Genomic DNA, 18,027 nt, shown 5'->3' with positions numbered 1-18,027 from the left:
ACTGCACAGCTGGTTTCCATACCTTGAAACTTTTAGCAGTAAGGTGATAATGACTTGCAATAATGTTTATCATAGAATCATACAGTAGTTTGGGTTGAAAGGGGCTTTAAAATCATCCAGTTCCAGCCCCACTGCCACAGACAGTGAGAAATTAAGTTTCCTAAGACTATACATATGTGCAGGTTTTGAATGCAAATGACTGGAGAGATGTTTCTGTTACATTAAAAAAAAAAAAAAAAAAAAAAAGACTTGACAACCCAAAACTTCATCTTACACAATCCTACTAAAAACACTAAAAAATTGCAACTGACCATATTTTGTAATATTGCTTGACTTGTTTGACTTGTTTCAAGTGCATTTGGTACCCAGCAGATGGACTTCTGGCACTCTGTAGTTTAACATAAAAAGGAGAGGAAGAAAAACCTACTCTGAAATTTCACTGGGTCAAAAGCATCACATCTCCCAGTTGACAGGACTGGGACCCTCCTGTCACCCCAGGCAGGGGGACAGTCCTGCATTCACTGCCACCTATGAACCAAGGTGAAGGGGATCACTTAGAAACAGCTGAGGTTTTTTGATCCCTTTGCTTTCCTGCTGTCCAGTCTCACTCATTTCTTTTGTGTGTGATTTCCTAAATAAGCTTCTCTCCCTCTCTCTCTCTCTCTCTCTCTCTCTCTCTCTCTCTCCCTCCTGACAATGGAGTTTTGTTGAGAACTGCTAAAGGCAAAGTCTTCCTGCATCCAGAATGATGATACAGTGGCATCTAACTCAGATTTTATAATCCCCACAAGAGTCTTAGTGAAAGCCTCAAGCCAAGGAAAAATTGATTTGTAAATGGATCCAGGTATAAATCTTTTTAGCATTGAGTGGGTTCCTTGTAAAACCACTGTGTCCATGTCCTCCTCAGGGGATCACATATTCCTCAGAAGAAGTTGGACAGTTGGATGCTTCCTTTGTTTATTATGGTCTTAGTCCGGCCTCAGTTTTATGGGAATGGAGGGAATGGAATAATCAGGATGAAATCAGGGTATAACTTTTGTCCTTAAGAAATATTTCAACACTTCTTGCCCCCTCCCACATGCCTCTGCTCACAGGCACACAGATTCATGGATGTGCTGTGTCTGGAGGCAGCTGGTGGCAATTCCAAACTTTCCTTCAAGTCCCAGTAATCCCAGATGTATCCTCTGTTTGCCCTGGAGATGCCTCTCCCCTAACCACTGCCCCTGCCACATGCTCCCTCAAAAAATAGGAGCTGAGCTTTTCTTGTGGTTTCTTAACCATTTCCTCTTCCAGCACAAATACCCCCTGAAGTTTAAGAGAAAGAAAATGCTGCTAAGATCTCTGTGCAGACAAAAGAAAACACTAATTATTGTTTCAGAACTTTGATTTATTCAAATCCACTCCTTTTCCTGGCCCAGGGTCAGCCAGGTGAGTAAACTGTGGGTGGTGAATGAGAAAAGAGGATTGTCACTTCTTTTCCATTTTTAAAATCAGTTTAATCCCAAATGATTTAACCCCAATAAAGTATTGGGTGCTCAGGACTGCTGCTTATCAAGGTGACCATTCCAGCTGTGTCTTCCCAAGAACACTGTGTCCTCCTTGTGTCATCCTCAGGTCTCTCAGTGCTTACTTAGTGCTCGCTTGGCATGGTTGGGACTGGGGTTTTGCTTTCTTTCTATAGCACACAAATTAATAGCAAATGAGGCCAGCTTTGTAGAGAGGGGTCACATATTTCATTTGATCAACTGATTAACTTGTATGTGGATTTAGATATGTTACTCAATTAGAAAATGCCACCTTTCCTTGAAAAATACAACCTTGTTCTAAAATTTGCATGCCCCTGGAGCCACAGCATGCTGGGAAGTCCCCTTGTCTGCAAACAACTTTGGCTTGTTTGGAAATGCTTCTCTTCACCCATGACCTATTGACAGATACATGAAATCAGAGAATCATTTGGGTTGGGAAAGACCATTAAAATCAACAAGTCCAACTCTTAACCCAGCACTGTCAAGGCCACCACTGACCCATGGCCCTCAGCAACACATACACAGCTTTTAAAACCTCTGGGGATGGGGCCTCCACCACTGCCCTGGGCAGTCTTTTTCAGCTCCTGACAACCCTTCCAGTGAAGAAATTTTTGTGAATATCCAATCTAAACCTTCCCAGGCACAACTTTCAGCAATCTCCTCCTGTCCTACCACTTGTTCCTTGGGAAGAAAGCCCAACACCCACCTCACCACAACCTCTGGGCAGGGAGTTGTGGACAATTTAAGGTTTCCCCTCAGCCTCCCTTCCTTCAGACTGAACAACTCCACATCCCTCAGCTGCTCCAGGTCAGATTTGCTCCCCAGACCTTCCCAAAGCTCCGTTGCCCTTTGGACACTTCCCAGCACCTCCCACCCTTGTTCTGAGGGACCCAAAACTAAACCCAGGATTCGAGGAGCCGCCTCACCACCGCTGAATACACGACACATGACGCCCCGCGGCGCCTTTTACCAGCCAGCCACAACAGGCACCCCTCACAAACTCATTTTGTGAGTAATTTTTTTGTGATTTTTGTGATGTGTCAGCGCTGGCTCCCAGCACCGCCCTCCCAAGGACTACAACACCCACAATGCCCCTCGGCCCTCCCACCTCCCCCCCACGCCCCTGATTGGCTGCCGCCGCGGGGAGGGGGCCCTTTGCCTTGCGCCAATCCCCGGGCGGGGCTGCCCGGCGCCGCGCCGGTGTGCTCAGTGCTCAGGCGCCGCGTAGGGCCGCCTGTCGCGATCCGCCGTGCCGGTCGCGATCCGCTGTGCCGGTGTCACTGCCGAAGGGGACGATGTCTCACTGCAGCCGCGACGCCGCCCGCCTCCTGGGCCGCTTCCTCCGCCGTGAGTACCGAGCCGCCGGCACCAAACCCCCCCTCCCCAACCTCCTCCTCCGGCCCTGGGCCCTGCGGGGCCCTCCCCGCTGCCTGGCAACCGCTCAGCGCCTCGGCCTCCTGCCCCTGCCTCCTGTAGGCCGCGGGCCCGAGCAGGGCGGGAGGGAGGAAGGGAAGGGGGTGTGTGTGGGGTCGGTTTCACCGCGGGCCCGTCCGGTCCGTCCGCCCGCCACGGGAGAAGGGAAGGGGCCGGGCCTGTAGCGGGGCAAGGTCACCTGAGGGGCGGGGGAGCGTCCTGCCTGTCCCCGGCGAGGCATGGCCAGGCCTCCCGGATGGGGTAGGGAGGGGAGGCGGGGAAATCACCCTCCCCCCCGCCAATGCCGGGCCTGGGGCTGCAGGAGGAGCTGCGTTTCCTCCTCCTGAGGAGGGCTGTGGGGATCTGAGCGCTGCTCTGCAGTGCCGGCAGCTTCTCCTACAAGCTGGGGGACGGGGACAGGAGGCCGGGGCGGTGTAGGGCACGGGGCAGGGGTGGCTGCAAGAAAAACTTAATAAATTTCAAGTGTTGATCTTGAGCGCGGTCAGGCGCTTGCACGGCGACCCGGAAGATTTGTTTTCTCCGTCATGCCCCCGGAAATAGTAAAAGCAAGGCCCGGAGGAAGCTGTCAGGAGGTGGATATGGTTTGGCCTCGGGAGTTGTGGGTTTACAGCTGGAGTCGATGATCCTAAAGGTCTTTTCCAACCAATGTGATTCCATGATTCTAATCACTTCGAGTGGTGGTTTGGACTAGAGACTTACTGAGGTTCCTAAATTATCCTGTGATTTCAACACAGGGTGGTGAAGTTGTTTTATTATCAGGAATAAGAACGTGAGCCTTCAGTTATGGAGAACACGAGACTAATGCTTAAGTCTGAAAGGATTTATATGTATTGTTCTAAAGATCACAATAAAAACTCAAATGCCATTTTTACTTCTTTTTAAAAATTATTTGTTATTTTTATTGTGATTTTTTTGGGGTGCACTTAATGCTGCATCCTCTCCTGAAGTCAGTATGGGTTTGCCTCGGCATGAGAGCCTTTGCTTGGATTCTAACTGAGGAATTGGTGCAGTAATCTTGCATCTTGCTGCTGAGAATAAATGGATAAACTTAAAATGGGACTTGTTTGTCCCATTTCCAAGCATGTAAAGTTTCTTTGTCTCCCTGGGGTAACTTGCAGGTCAGGGTCTAGTAACAGGATTCCACGTGTTAAGGTGGTGTTAGATGTTCCTGTGGCACACCTACCATCCCTTCATGTTTCCATTCTTACCTCTTGTCCTCCATGACTTTGAAACTGTTTTTTTACTGTAGATTTCTGCCAGTTAAGCTCTTTGAATTGGCTCCTCTGAGTCCAATGAGAACTGGTTCTGATGGAGGGGAACAGATGGGAATCTACCATCTCCAATTTAGCTCAATTTATACTCAGCAAAACTACTCTTAGGTGCAGTTATATGTGTTAAAAACTCTCATTGCCTCACTTACAAATAGCAGTAAGAGAATCAGAAAAAGGGATTTAAGATGATTTTGGGGGGGTGGAGGGAAAGAAGTGGTCTAAGTGGCTCAAGAAGTGTTCTGCTCACAGGAATTCTTGAGATGATTTAAAGAAATTCCTGCAAGGTGGAACAGTTCTGAATTTGAAACATTTCTTTGTTTTTTCTACTCTTTACAACATGTTAAAAAAGACTGCTGGAACCTTGGATCTGGACTTTGTACATATGTTTTCAGTAACAAATAATTAACATCTGCCTCTGGTGGTGATTTAAAAATCATGAATTTCTGGTGTGGTCTGTTGCAAAAGAGACTCTTCTTTTGTCATCTCTCTTTTTGCCAGCACTTTGCAGAAGCAAAGGTGCAGGGTGTGGATGTGTAAGGGTCAGTTCAGGATGTTGTGAAAACCTGGTGTGAAATATATCAATGAATGGTGAGTGCTTGCTCAAAGGTCAGCTCAAAGCACTCTTTGTACATGGACAGAATCAAGAAAGGCCCTTGTTGGTCTGGACCACACTAAACAACCACCTCTCTGTGATCAGAGAGTCAGGATTAGGGATTTTATGTTCTGGGTTTGGAGAGGTTTTAGATTAAAAGATTACAATAAACTGTGTCAATAACCTTGGCAAACAATTGCTGCAGAAAAAAAACCCCAATCCAAACTGAAGAACTTGTGAATTGTATTTATGTTAAAAAAACAAAGGGAAGGACAACTCACAAACTCTTGGGTGTTCTTACTGGACTGTACTTGGAGAAAAAACAGTTTGTGGGCTTACAAGAAGTAGTTGATTTGTGCTGAGAAGAACATGCTTGTTTCCTCCAGGGCCTGAAGTGAAGCAGTGAGGTGCTTCACTTGGTTCCAGCTTCATAAACTTAGAAGACAGCTTTCTTTTTTCTTTTTGTCTCCTTTGGTCCCCTGGAGCTGGTAACATCCATCTGTGAGCAGTGAGTTGTGGTTTAGGGAAGAGAGGTGTGTTGAGAGGACTGAAATTTATCTGAATGTCATTTCCCATAAGTCACAGTTTTGCTTTATTGTGGTAGGTTTGGAGCAGTCATTGCATCTTTTACTGCCTGGTTGATTTACTTAATTCCTCAACTGCTTTGCCATGTTCATAAGCTGGGGTTTCCATAATAAACAGGAGTTTGGCAAGGGAAGGCTCAGACAAGAGAAGCCAGGGAGTGATACCTAAATATCCTCTGAGCACATAATCCTCTTGAACAAAAGAGGAAGGTATTTTGAGCAATCCCTCAATAGCATGAAAACTACTTTGTCAGAAAGGATCATCTTCTGCCAGTGAAACTGCTACCTGGAAGGGTGAATTCAGTAGATGGGTTTGAGGAGGGGAGAGAATTCCCCAAATGTAACTCTGTGTGCCAATATATACCCATGGCCTGATAATTAGGACTAAAACCTCATAAAGAACTGGAGTGAGAGGCTCCATGGGGAATATACCTGATAATATCAAGCTTACAGTTAGTAAACTGAAATTTGCTGCAGCACTTCAGTCTTGGCCAAATTTTTGAAAAACATGTATACTTTTCTGTAAGGTAAAGCTGTCCAGAACTGTTTTTGTTCTGGCCCCTTCAGGCTATGAATTTGTAGGCAGAGGAAGAAGAAGGAAAATGGTCATAAAAATAAAAATTAAACATGTACAAGATATTGAATGGATTTCTCAGAAACAAACTGAAGGTTTGTAACTGGTGGAAAGTGGTGTGTGCTGGAAAAAAAAAATTGATAGTATTTTAAATAGCACTCTCTGTACCTCAATCTTTCCCTGAATTTCCCCTACACTATTCTCTGTTTTCTTCATTTGTATTGGAGCTCCTGTGATTTCTAAGACTTTCTTCTTCCCTTACATAGTTAGCAGAAAGGAAAAAGGACTGTCTTCCTCAATCTCCAAGTTCTCTGGCTATTTCAAGGAGTAATAAAGGGGGGATTTCATTAGTACTTTTCAGTCTTCTGGCAACCTTGGTATCTGCTCAGATTGTGCTGGAAATGAATCTCTGCTGTTTCACTTTGCTTTTATATTGTGCTGGTTTTATGAACACCCTGAGGTGCTACCTTAGCTTCCAAATTTAATTTTTTTTTTTGTCTGAGATAAATGTGGGTAAGATGAGAGGCACTTTGATTGAATTCCTGTCTGTAGCTCTAGCAAATCTTGCAAGAAGTCCTGAAAATAACAAGTTTTCAGCTTTGTATAGCTTGAGGAAGGATTTAGCCCTTAGTATCTTTCCTGTCAGCTGGGCAAACAGAGCTTAGGTTTTAAATGAGATGTGTGCTTGGGATGAGTTGCAGCTTGAGAAGTGCCTGAAACCTCATTCTAAACAGTTTATACATAAAATACATTGCAGATTGGTCAATTTTCTTTTAAAGATGTAAATTCATCTTCAGATTTAATGATAATGATAATAATATGATAATGATAAATGATAAGGTCTTTTTCTAGAAAGGCTTGTTAATTTTAATACACAAGTGAGTTCAGAACCCTGCTTGAAGCTGCAGATTTTGAGGTGCCTTTTGAGAAGTTAATGTAGCCAAGTTTTCCTGTTACTGGAACTGCTGTGTACTCCTGGAAATGCAGGAGTAACTACAGTGTGTGTGGTGGAATAACTGTCCTTTAGTTTCTAGTAAGGTTTATTTGTCTTAAAAAACCTGAATTTTTAAAATACAGGCTTCTAAGTTGCTAAATTTAGATCTTGCTTTTCAGACGTGTCCTGGGGCAGCAGGGTTTTGGTATTTGAGCACTTTCCACTTTTCAACTATTTGGCTGTCCCCACCAAAATAGTTTCTTGCCACAATATGTCTCTTTTTAGCTATGTAGAAGCTGAAATACTGGATAGCCAAAATAAATGCATCTTGTTATTTGTGTAACTTTTGTTTTTTAACCACAAGCTTTGCAAAAAATGGGTGGTCCAAAAATGAAAGAATAACCTGGTAAAGATTATCCAATTTCTTGTTTGAATACTGTTTTAAAGGTCTGTCACAGGCTTGTAATGCTGCATTAGAGCTCTGATTTGGCAAAATACATTTCCACTGTGCTTTTGATATGCTTAAATTTGGTAAGACTTCTCCCTGTGCTCTAAGACTTCATCTGGAGCCATCACTTTTGCAACTTGGCCTGTAATTATAGGTGTGCATTAAAATAGCATCACCAGTGAGTTTGGCTTGGTTCATGGCTGAAGTACAATATTTTTATTGGTTTTTTTTTTCTCCTGTCCTCTGGAAGCAGCCTGCATTTACACTCAGGAACCCTAATTTTCTCTAGTGAAAGACCAAATATCCTGACCAGGCACTGGAAGTGGTGAAGCAGCCTGGGTTAGTGAATGAGGGTCTTGGGTGGAAACTGAGACTAGGATTCTATTTCTGACTCTTACCTGCTATGAACTTAGGTTTCCCATTTCCATTTTCCACCTGTTTCCTTCTCATCCTAAATCTGTCCTAACTATTTAAACTGCCTGCTCTTTGTACCCAGGAGTTGATGTTTGTGCCACAAGCAGCAGAACCTTGTCTTGACCCATGCCCCTCCTGCAGTGCTGATAATTGGGGCAAACTTCTCTGCTTCAGACAGCACCAGGGACAGAAATAGAGAACTGTTTCATGGCAGCTTAAAAATGCCCAGGAACTTGGACTCATCCAGCCTGGAAAGTGCAGTGTGGTTTTAATTTATTCATTTACATTTTTTTTATTTTAAAGTATTGCTCCCCAGACATGTGCCTGTGCTAGGCTGCAGCAAACAGCTCAAGCCAGGCTTTTTGGAACCTGCTGTCTTTTCTCTGAACCAGGGCTCTTCAGTAATGTTAGAAGAACATTCAGTTTTCAAGAGTAAATCCATACAAAGCTTGGAATTTAAGCTGTCTTTTAGTTACCAGTGCTTATTTTTTTGTACTTTGGTCGCTTGGGAAATGTTCAAAAGCTTCTTATCCTTGAAAAATACATCTATGTAGTCTTCTCAGAATGGAGAATTGACAAACTTAAGCTTTCTAAGGCATTTCTTTTGTTCAGTGTTATAAATATCTGAAAGTAGATATGGAATGGACAGCTGAACTGGGACTGTAGAATTGCTTTTAAGGTGTAGAGAAAGGAGTGACTATTTGCCAAATTTATTTTTTTTTCAGAATACTGAAATTCCTGAGTGCCTGCTGTCTGCCTGGCAAGCAGCCCTGTCTTGTTTTGTAGGTGGGTTTGTCAGTGTTGGAGCACAGACAATACCTTTAAAACTTAGATTTGAATTAGTGTTGCCTGTTTATCCTCTCCCTTTGCAGGCCCAGCAGAGAGAGGGATTTCAGGACATGCACTCCCATACTTTTGGAAGCCCAGACCATCTCCACAAGGCTTTGCTGTGGTAGATCCTGACTGTAACACCTTCCCCAGGGGGATCATCTCTGCTTTCCCATAGTTGGGTTTCACTGTACCTGTGGGATCAAGCAGACTGATGTCCTGTTCTAAGCAGCAGGTCAGCTGGATCTCTCCTTGTTTTGTCCTCTCTGCTGGAGCCAGGCTGTTTGTCACTTGAGTGCTTGAGGGACTTGGTGTTGGAGCACAAGTGCAGCCTGCAGAGTGATGCAGCTTTATCTGGGAAGGCTCAGCTGTTGGCCAAGCATGAAGACCATGCTGTGCTGTCTTCTGTAGCTGTGGCACTGAACAGCAAGACTTTACCCTTCCACAGCCAGCCTCATAATTAAATAACTCTCAGATTCAGATATATTTTATTCATTATTGCTTTGTCTTTCTCTTTGGTTTTGTAACAGTATTTGTGGATAAAGGTATGGTTTAGGTTAAAACCCTGCAGGCTGGTAAGCTGATCCACCCTTTTACTACTTTTGTGACAAGTTTGCTGCATGCTGGTCTGTGCATTTCTCTTTAAAATCTAGTTGATTATTTTTTTTATGTTGCTCTGAAGATGAAGTGCTGCCACAGCTCCTTAAAGAATGGCAGGAGCTGGATAGACTTGAGGTCCTGTGTTTCTGTTGGTACTTCTTAAGAACAGAATAATTACCTTAGATCTAGGGATAGCCCTGATGTCTGCAGGCTTCTTCTAGCATGATTTGATTTTTCTTCTCACTTTTTTGACGTAAAGCATAAAAGCTGTCACTGAAATTTCCTTGGCAAAAGAATTCGTGGAAGAGTCCTATGCATTCTTTGTGGTAGAAATGTGTAAACCTTAAATGTGAAAATGTGAAATGTTTCTACATGAAAATGTAGAAATGTGTAAATCTTAAATTTTCTCACCTTTTTTACTACCCCATAGACATTGTGTTAATAACTTATGTTAATAGTGCACCTCAATAAATTGTGTACTTTAGCAATTTATATTGAAGAATATTTTTTCCCTTCTTCCACTTAAGAGCTTTTGCTTCCTTTCTTAAAAAAGAAAAAAAAAAAAGGAAAAAAAATCTTCCTTCTTGACCTATCTGTTGGAAAAGTTCTTTGCTGTATGTCATACTGGGCATTAGGTTTCACTTGGGTTGAGGGACCCTCAACTTCTTCAGTATCTCCCATTGTCAAGTATGGATTGGGCACCTTCTTTCACAGAAGGTGCAGTGTAGAACCCACCTATAACAGACTCTGGGATAGCAGGATTTTAGTTCTGCTTTGTTGAGTTGCAGAATTTTTTAGAGGACATAGACGTGTCAAATTAAAATAGAGGTTAAAGTGATGGCTCCCTCTGCTGTGTATTATCACTGGAATTCTGTAATTAACTATGAGGAATACCTACCCTGGTTCCTGGCAAGCTGAGTAATCACAGTGATAGGTAGGGTGAACTACAGGTGTTTAATATCTTAGAATAACAGGTCCTGAATGCTTAGAACTCTGAGCTGCTTTGTGAAAACGTGAACTGCTGGATCTATCTCTTGATACAGGCATTAATAAATATGCAGTTACTTGCTAGGGCATTTTTTGACTTCAAGACTAACAAAGCAGTCACTAATGGTTTCTCCTCTTTTCTTTTTTTCTCTAGTGCAGCAGAATGGAGTCCGACACTGCTCCTACACAGCATCAAGAAAAAATCTGTATATTAACAAAAATACAAAGGTTATCTGTCAGGGGTTTACAGGGAAACAGGTACCTGTATGAACTCTTTCTTCTGCCACCCTTTCACTTCAGAAAGTTAGTTGGTCAAAACCAGTAACCTGTAAGAAGGGTATATATACAAAAAAACCTACAAAAAACCCTCCTATTTTAGAAGTGTGTCTCCCTCTTTCACAGATGCCTTTGAATGTCAATGCCTGTGAATTAAATTTCTGGTTTTATTTTGGTATAGTTAATAATTTTCTTGCATTCACTCTTATGTGTTTGCAAGTGGAGAAAACTGCTTTTCCTACAACTATCAGCTAGTGGTGGATGAAAATGCTAATTCCTGTTTCATTATAGTGCTTGTCATCTGCCAAGATGACATCTGATGTAGAAAATAAAATGTGTCTGGGGGTGTATTAGCAGCACACAACAAAATATCCCTTAGTGTGCAGCCACAGTGCTCTGAATTAAAAGAAAAAGCATAGCATGTTCTCAATGGATTTAAAGCATACAGGTGCACTCTCCAAAATAATTGATTGTATGGAGTGAAATTTCCCCATCTCATTGTCCAGTTATATGCCATGAATTGCCTTCAGAATTACAACATCTACTTTTTTTGGCTCATCATATTTCTATTACATGCCTTTTAACTTCACTTATTTTCTCTCTCATAGGGTACCTTTCACAGCCAGCAGGCATTGGACTATGGCACCAATTTAGTTGGAGGAATTTCTCCAGGGAAAGGGGGACAAACTCATCTGGGTCTGCCTGTGTTTAACTCTGTGAAGGAGGTAATTTGCAGCAGTGACTGGGGAGCAGGCAATCTAATACTGCTGAAGGGCTTCTTACTCCATTGCTCATGCTGAAGGGGCAACCATTTGAGCCATGGATGTGACTCTGCAAGGAATGAACTAGAAGCCTTTTAAAAGAGAGAACATTCAGTGTGGTCAGGCATGAATTTGGGTTCCACTGTGAAGCTCACAAAGTCTGGGTACACTGTATGCATGCAGCAGGTTTCTGTTTGGTTCTGGTGTGTAAGATGAATTTTTAGCAAATTGTTGTCTAAAGGTATTTGTGCTGGTGTTCATGGGGTAGATCCTTTCCAGACAGTTCTCAGTTCCCTAGTTGGCACTGTTGGTGTCCCATCTTCAGTGAATTTAACATTTGCTGTGATTATAGTAATTTAATACCTATCCATGTACTTGATTTATGCTGTGAATGGACATATTTTAAATGAGGAATTATCAGATGTTCTGTTTGACCCTACGAGATGCTTGATATCTTTTTTTTTTTTTTTTTTTTTGTTATGCCCATTGTAGGCCAAAGAAAAGACTGGTGCTTCTGCCACTGTTATATATGTACCTCCTCCATTTGCTGCAGCTGCCATCAATGAAGCAATTGATGCAGAAATGCCCTTAGTTGTCTGCATTACTGAAGGGATTCCCCAGCAGGATATGGTTCGGGTTAAACACAGACTGGTCCGGCAGAATAAGACCCGACTTGTGGGCCCAAACTGCCCTGGGGTCATCAATGTAAGTGAGTTCTGGGTTTGCTCTGAGGCTAAACCATTCTTAGTGATGGTTTGAATGTCCCATCTGACTTCTCCCACTCTTTCCTTAGCCTGGAGAATGTAAAATTGGTATCATGCCTGGTCACATTCACAAGAAGGGAAGAATTGGTGAGTTTTTGAATATTTATACATCGTCTAAAACTAAAGTTTGGTGCTCTAAGTGTTCTTATTTGTTGCTACATCCTACCCTGAAGACAGTTGACATGGTATATAACAGCTTGTAAGTGAACTTTGCCTTTATCAGGCCTGAAGGCCAAAATCAGTCTACCATAGCATGCACTGAGTTTGAGGCAAAGTAATTGGAAGTTTCCTTAGGTAGTGATTGACTTGATGCTTTCCTTTGAGGATACCTCCATTTATCTTGGGATTTGAGAGCATTAAGCTCTCCAACCCTATTCCTGCCAACAGCATGGCTCCTGAGAACTAGGATCCTACACCTCCAGTGAAATCAGTATTATAGCAAAGAGTTTGCAGGCAAGTTTATAACATTATAATTTAGACAACTGTACCATAGTGAAGAATATACTCTCAGACAGGAGAATTTAGGTCAGAAAAGGAGGGACTTGTTCATAGTCATGTGTTAGTTACCTACCCTGTTGCATGCAGATCTCTTCTGACTTCTGTTGCTTCCTTATTAAACCATGAAAAGATTACTGATTATTTTTAAAGTAGTGGTGTTCTTCCAAAATAAACATTTATTCTTGAATAGAACTTCCAAAGCATCAGAGGCAGCATATGCTGCTGTTACTGATTTGCTGTTATTTGATTCCTTCTAAATCAAAGTTCTGTTACAATTTTCTAAATATCTCCAAGAAATGTCTTGTAGTCACAAGGTATTGAATCTGAATGCAAAGTATATCAAGTGCAAAAGAATGTTTTACATCCTGAATCCAGTTGTCCAGCTGCTGCTGAAAACATTTTCAGTGGTGATCCAAGGAACAGGGAATAAAAAAAAAACTAACTTTGCAGTCCTCCCAACTTCATCCAACACTGTGACCTTTGGTGATAGGCTCCCCAGCTTGCTATTACTGTGAGGCATCCAAGAATCATTTGATAGTCTTGAGATGCAAGGTATAAAAATAGTCACAGTCTTTGGACCTTTATCTGTGGCTTCTGTGAGGCAATCTGATCTTAATAGTAAACAGGAAGCCCTTTGCCAATAGCAAGAATAAACCTTTGCTAGTAGATATCTGCACTGGCCTACAGTATAAACAGTTGATAAACCTAGAGTTATTTAGTGCTGTATTTTTATCTCTGTTCATGCAAAACACTTACTATGTTCCTTGTTAGATGGCTTGAAGTAGAAAGCAGATGTCTCTTTTTCCTTGAACTGTTCACTCCTGTAATATTAACAGAAATCGTGGAAATTAAAAAATGAATGAAATGAACAAATGGTCACATTAAAAATTAACAAAAGGACATGCAAATATTTTGCCCCTGACCCAGGTTCTGTATTATCTTCTAATCAAATTTAAAACTAGGGTTGTACTCTTATATAATACTATAATGCAAGTGCTGAATGGGTGTTGTAGAACAGTGAGCTGCAGCAACAAATGCCTTAAGAGTGATAAAATAATATTTGTGCAGTGTATTTCTGCTCTGCAGGATCTCTTGTGTGCCTGGCCACACTGGACTTGTGCTTAATGCAGAATTCTTTAGCAAGCTGCTGAGCTGCAATTCTCTTTCAAGTTAAGTGCATCAGCTACTCTCATACAAGACAAGAAGTGTATTCTCTTTTGTTTTGAGTTTTCTTTCCTGATAAAGCTGTAGCATGAGGAATGCTGTCTCATCCAATATTACTGACTTTCTTGGCAGCTTTAGTCTGTTGACAGCTGACTGTCAAAAACTGCTAACCAAGAAGATACAGATAGAATCTTAATAAGAATTTTCATTTTTTGCTAAGGATAGCTGGAAAACCTGACATCTCATGTTCAGTTCATTCAGGTGATTTTCATAACAACAGCTGCCTCTAGTCATGCACTTAAATGTTGTGTTTCTTTCCTAAAGGTATTGTGTCAAGATCTGGAACCCTGACATATGAAGCTGTTCATCAGACAACACAAGTTGGATTGGGGCAGTCTTTCTGTATTGGTAAGTTTCCTCAGAAACAGCCTGTTGCACAAGAAGAAATCCAGACTAATTTCTTTTTGCAAAAGACTGCTGAATGGTGATTGTGTCAAGAAATCAGTAATACTCTATGAAGAGTGTTACCCTTCTCTATTATAAGTTCCACATCAGATTAATAAACAAAAAATAGCTTTGAACAGAGAACTGCCAAGAAATACAATGTCAGTTTGGAAACAAATTTCCCCAAGAAGTTTTAAGGTTAAAAGGGTTAGGACATTCTTAGGCATTTAATTTGGTATGTGAAGTAAACTTGCTTTTCTTGCAGAATTCTAGAACTGGGGTCTTGGTCCTGTTGTGTCTTATACAAAGCCTCTGCATAAGGCACAGTATTTTGTTTATGATTTGAAAGGTGATTATTTTGTTATCAAAGCTCTCTGTAAATTGTGCAGGAGGTATTTGAAGCAAAAATTTGGCACACTGACTTGGGAAGAGCCTTCAGAACTGTCCCTCATAGGAGCCTTTGGGAATACTCTTCATGTTGAAATTTACTTTGAAACTTATATTGTGCATTCAATATCATTACTTTGAGTTAGCCTTTATTTTTGTGGTTTAAATTTACTTTTTTTTCAGGGATTGGAGGTGATCCCTTCAATGGAACTAATTTTATTGACTGCCTTGATGTCTTCCTGAAGGATCCTCGTACTGAGGGGATCATATTGATTGGGGAAATTGGAGGAAATGCTGAAGAAGATGCAGCAGCATTTTTGAAAGAAAATAATAGTGTAAGTCTTAAACAGTTTGCTTCCAGACACCTTGGTAGTTAGCATTTTCTTTTGTCCAGAAAGCTCAGTTCAGTATCTAATTCTGTAACAAAAAAATACCAATCAATCACACTTTTATTAATGAGAGAGAATTCAAATTAGGAGCTTTATCCAGATTGAATTTAACTGGAGAGAAATGTTAACTTCAGATTTTTAGTCCTGTGTATATTTGTAGTGACCAGTCTGATTTTTGTAATAAAGCATCTCTCTGCAGAGCCACTTATAAAGTTTGTCATTGCTTCTGGTATATGATTCTTACTAAGAAAGTATTCTACACTCTTCAGACTCTTGGCTCCATGTTGCCTGAGGTTCCTAGCTCTTAAATATCTTTGCCTGGGGCAGCTGATATTAAGAAAAATTTAAAAAAGCTTTTTCATTTGGAACTGGTTTTCATCTCAACCTCCCCTTTGTAACACAGTCCCTGTTGTTCCTTCTCAGGGTCCAAATGCCAAGCCAGTCGTGTCCTTCATAGCTGGTCTGACTGCACCTCCAGGCAGAAGGATGGGTCATGCTGGAGCAATCATTGCTGGGGGAAAGGGTGGAGCTAAAGAGAAGATTGCAGCTCTTCAGAGTGCTGGTGTTGTGGTCAGCATGTCTCCTGCTCAGCTAGGAAGCACCATCTACAAGGTTTGTTGCTGAGAAAATTGCACATGTACTCCTCCAGAGCAAGAAACTACTTTTGAGGGAATGCAAACAGGGAGGAAATCTCTTACACAGATGTTCTGCTCTTCTGAGCTTGAACAACATGAGAGTTCTCTTGACTGACCAAGCTGCAGTCATTATTTAGCTAATATGTGCTCATAGTTTTATATAATATTGGCTTTATAGAAAAGTAAACGTGGCAGGAGAGGGGAGAGATTACATTTTGCTTTCCAGTGTAGCAACTTGTTAAATTATGTTTTCTGAATGCAAAGAACCTGAATGAATTTAGAAAATGAAAATATTGTTAGAAAGTATGGTACTTCAGGAATGAAAGCCTGGGCTTATGAATCTATCTAGTTTAAGTAATAAATCAGAATTATGGTTGAATGCATGTAGCTGAAAAACTTACATAGGAAATAGGATTAGTTGCATTTTTCTTAATTCATTTCCCAAACCAGGCTCTGCTTCAGAGCTAAAGGAAATGCATAACTCAGCTGTGCTCAGTACTTTTTTCCCCTGTGGTGTTTGTATAGTGTAGCATCTTAACACTCTGCAGGCATATTCTTCTCTTGTGTTTTTTTCCTTTACTAAAATGAAAATCTTGACTTTGTTGCTTCCCTGGCTTAAGTCATTTACTATAAGGATTCTGCTGTGGTTTTTCTGCAGAACTGGTGTTTTTCAGTGGCTCCTTGACAGCATTGTAATCTGAGTGCAGTGCAATTTGCTGCAGTCCAGAGCTGTTGGTTTTTCTTATGTGCTTTGGTAATGTGAAGTGAGAGAGTACTTATTCTCCTTTGCTCTACCTCCACACATTAGCATTTTATTAATTTCTAATTCCAAAAATCAGAAATACAAAGTAATTGGAAATAGTAATAGAAACCTTTTTCTTTTCCCATCTTTAATATTTTTGTGTCATTTTGCAGGAGTTTGAGAAAAGGAAATTGCTGTAAGAGAAGACACTTTGGAATACTGTCTCCAAAACATCAGTGCAGCACCTGGCCTCTGCTTCTCTTTTGTCTGATAATCTTCAGTTGCCCAAATGACTGACACTGGTCTTTGAATTTGACTTGGGAAGCCATAAACCTCCTGGTTAAACCTGTTTTGATGTCTTCTGGGTTCAGATGTGATCCCACCACATTGTAAATCCCAACAAATTAATAAATCTACTACTAAATTTCATTCATCTTTTGAATTCCTGAAGGAGAGCCATGTCTTCAACCATCATAAAATAATCAGCCTGAAGATCTGAATCTTTTGTAACTTAAGCACTGCCCATTTTAAGGTAAAGTTGCTTATTATAGAGATGCTTTTAAGGATCACTGACTTTAAGGTCACTGACTTTATGCACGTATCACACTTTGCTGTATTTTTTAAAAAAATCCAATCTTGTTTGCTGCTGGCAAGAATGTTTGTGTGAAGAGTAGGCCAAAGTTTCCGTCCATGAAACCAAAGCTGCTGGATCTGAAGGGGTTGCTTGTTTGGTCCATGTAGCTGGATATGCCTAAAGTCCAGACTTTTTATTTTCATGGCTGATGCACTGTGCACAGTGCAGCCCTCTACTGGCAAGGAATTCTGCTTGTTGTGTGGAGAGATGGAATTTTTATTCCCCAAAATGAATCTTATTTTCCGTGCAAATATATATATATTACAAATTGTCTCTAGCTATAAAAATTATTTGGTCTTTAGGTTAAATTAATTTCCTCTTTATATCTTAACTAGGTTTGCATTGCTTGTGTGTTCTGAGATCCTCATAACATCAGGACATGATGGAGGAGAGTTGGTATTCTCTGGAGAACAATGTAATGAGTTACGTTTCTTGTTAACCACTCCCAGCACTGTAATGGAAAAAGCCCTTTTTTTTTACTTTGGAAATAGCACTGTGCCTATAAATGAGTGTTTCAAGTTCTATCAGGATGGACTAAACCCAAGACTGCTTTCTTTATATAGAAGTCTGAAAATTTATGTAACCTTGTCACTTGTCTAAAGCTAACCTGGTGTTCCATAAAGGTGCTGTTATGAAAACTTGTCTTGTTATTTGTTTAAAGTTGTTCTTGCTTTCTTCCTCCAGTGCATGGGGAATTTCTCTTCTTGATGGAAGCAGTGAGCAGGTATCTTGATGCTGGCATTTGCAGAGCTAAGCCCCTGATGAAATGCATAAAAGGATGGGTCATAACTCCACTGCAATAAATGGGTATTAATATGGTTCATACATAGTCCAGTATCAGTCAAACAACACAGGCCTTAGGACTCAGACCAGGTGCTGTATTGTTCACCTGAGTATGGTTTCCTGAAATGAACCTGACACTCTGTCACTGGACATCTGAAAGCACTGTTGAGTATTGACAAGCTGAGATAGTTGGGGTTGTTCAACCTGGAGGAGAGAAGGCTGCAGGGAGACCTTAGAGCACCTTCCAGTGCCTGGAGGGGCTCCAGGAAACTGTGGAGGGACTTGGGACAAGGGCATGGAGTGATAGATGAAGGGGGTAATGGCTTTAACTGGGAAGAGGTTCTATTTAGGTTGGATG

General features: G+C 41.3%; 1 protein-coding gene across 1 annotated transcript; it reads left to right on the top strand.

The window, feature by feature from the left end:
• Nucleotides 1–2,655: 2,655 nt before the first annotated feature.
• SUCLG1 (succinate-CoA ligase GDP/ADP-forming subunit alpha) lies at nt 2,656–17,524 on the top strand. The gene is made up of 9 exons (XM_071753222.1): nt 2,656–2,873; nt 10,347–10,450; nt 11,077–11,193; nt 11,722–11,934; nt 12,023–12,080; nt 13,980–14,063; nt 14,670–14,821; nt 15,299–15,487; nt 16,426–17,524. The coding sequence occupies exons 1-9, from the start codon at nt 2,822–2,824 to the stop codon at nt 16,450–16,452; spliced, it is 996 nt and encodes a 331-aa protein (XP_071609323.1). The 5' UTR covers nt 2,656–2,821; the 3' UTR covers nt 16,453–17,524.
• The last annotated feature ends 503 nt before the right edge of the window (nt 17,525–18,027 follow it).

The sequence above is a fragment of the Heliangelus exortis genome, chromosome 10 (assembly GCF_036169615.1).
Source record: "Heliangelus exortis chromosome 10, bHelExo1.hap1, whole genome shotgun sequence".
NCBI lineage: Eukaryota > Metazoa > Chordata > Aves > Apodiformes > Trochilidae > Heliangelus > Heliangelus exortis.
This window is presented reverse-complemented; position numbering and strand designations above follow the sequence as displayed.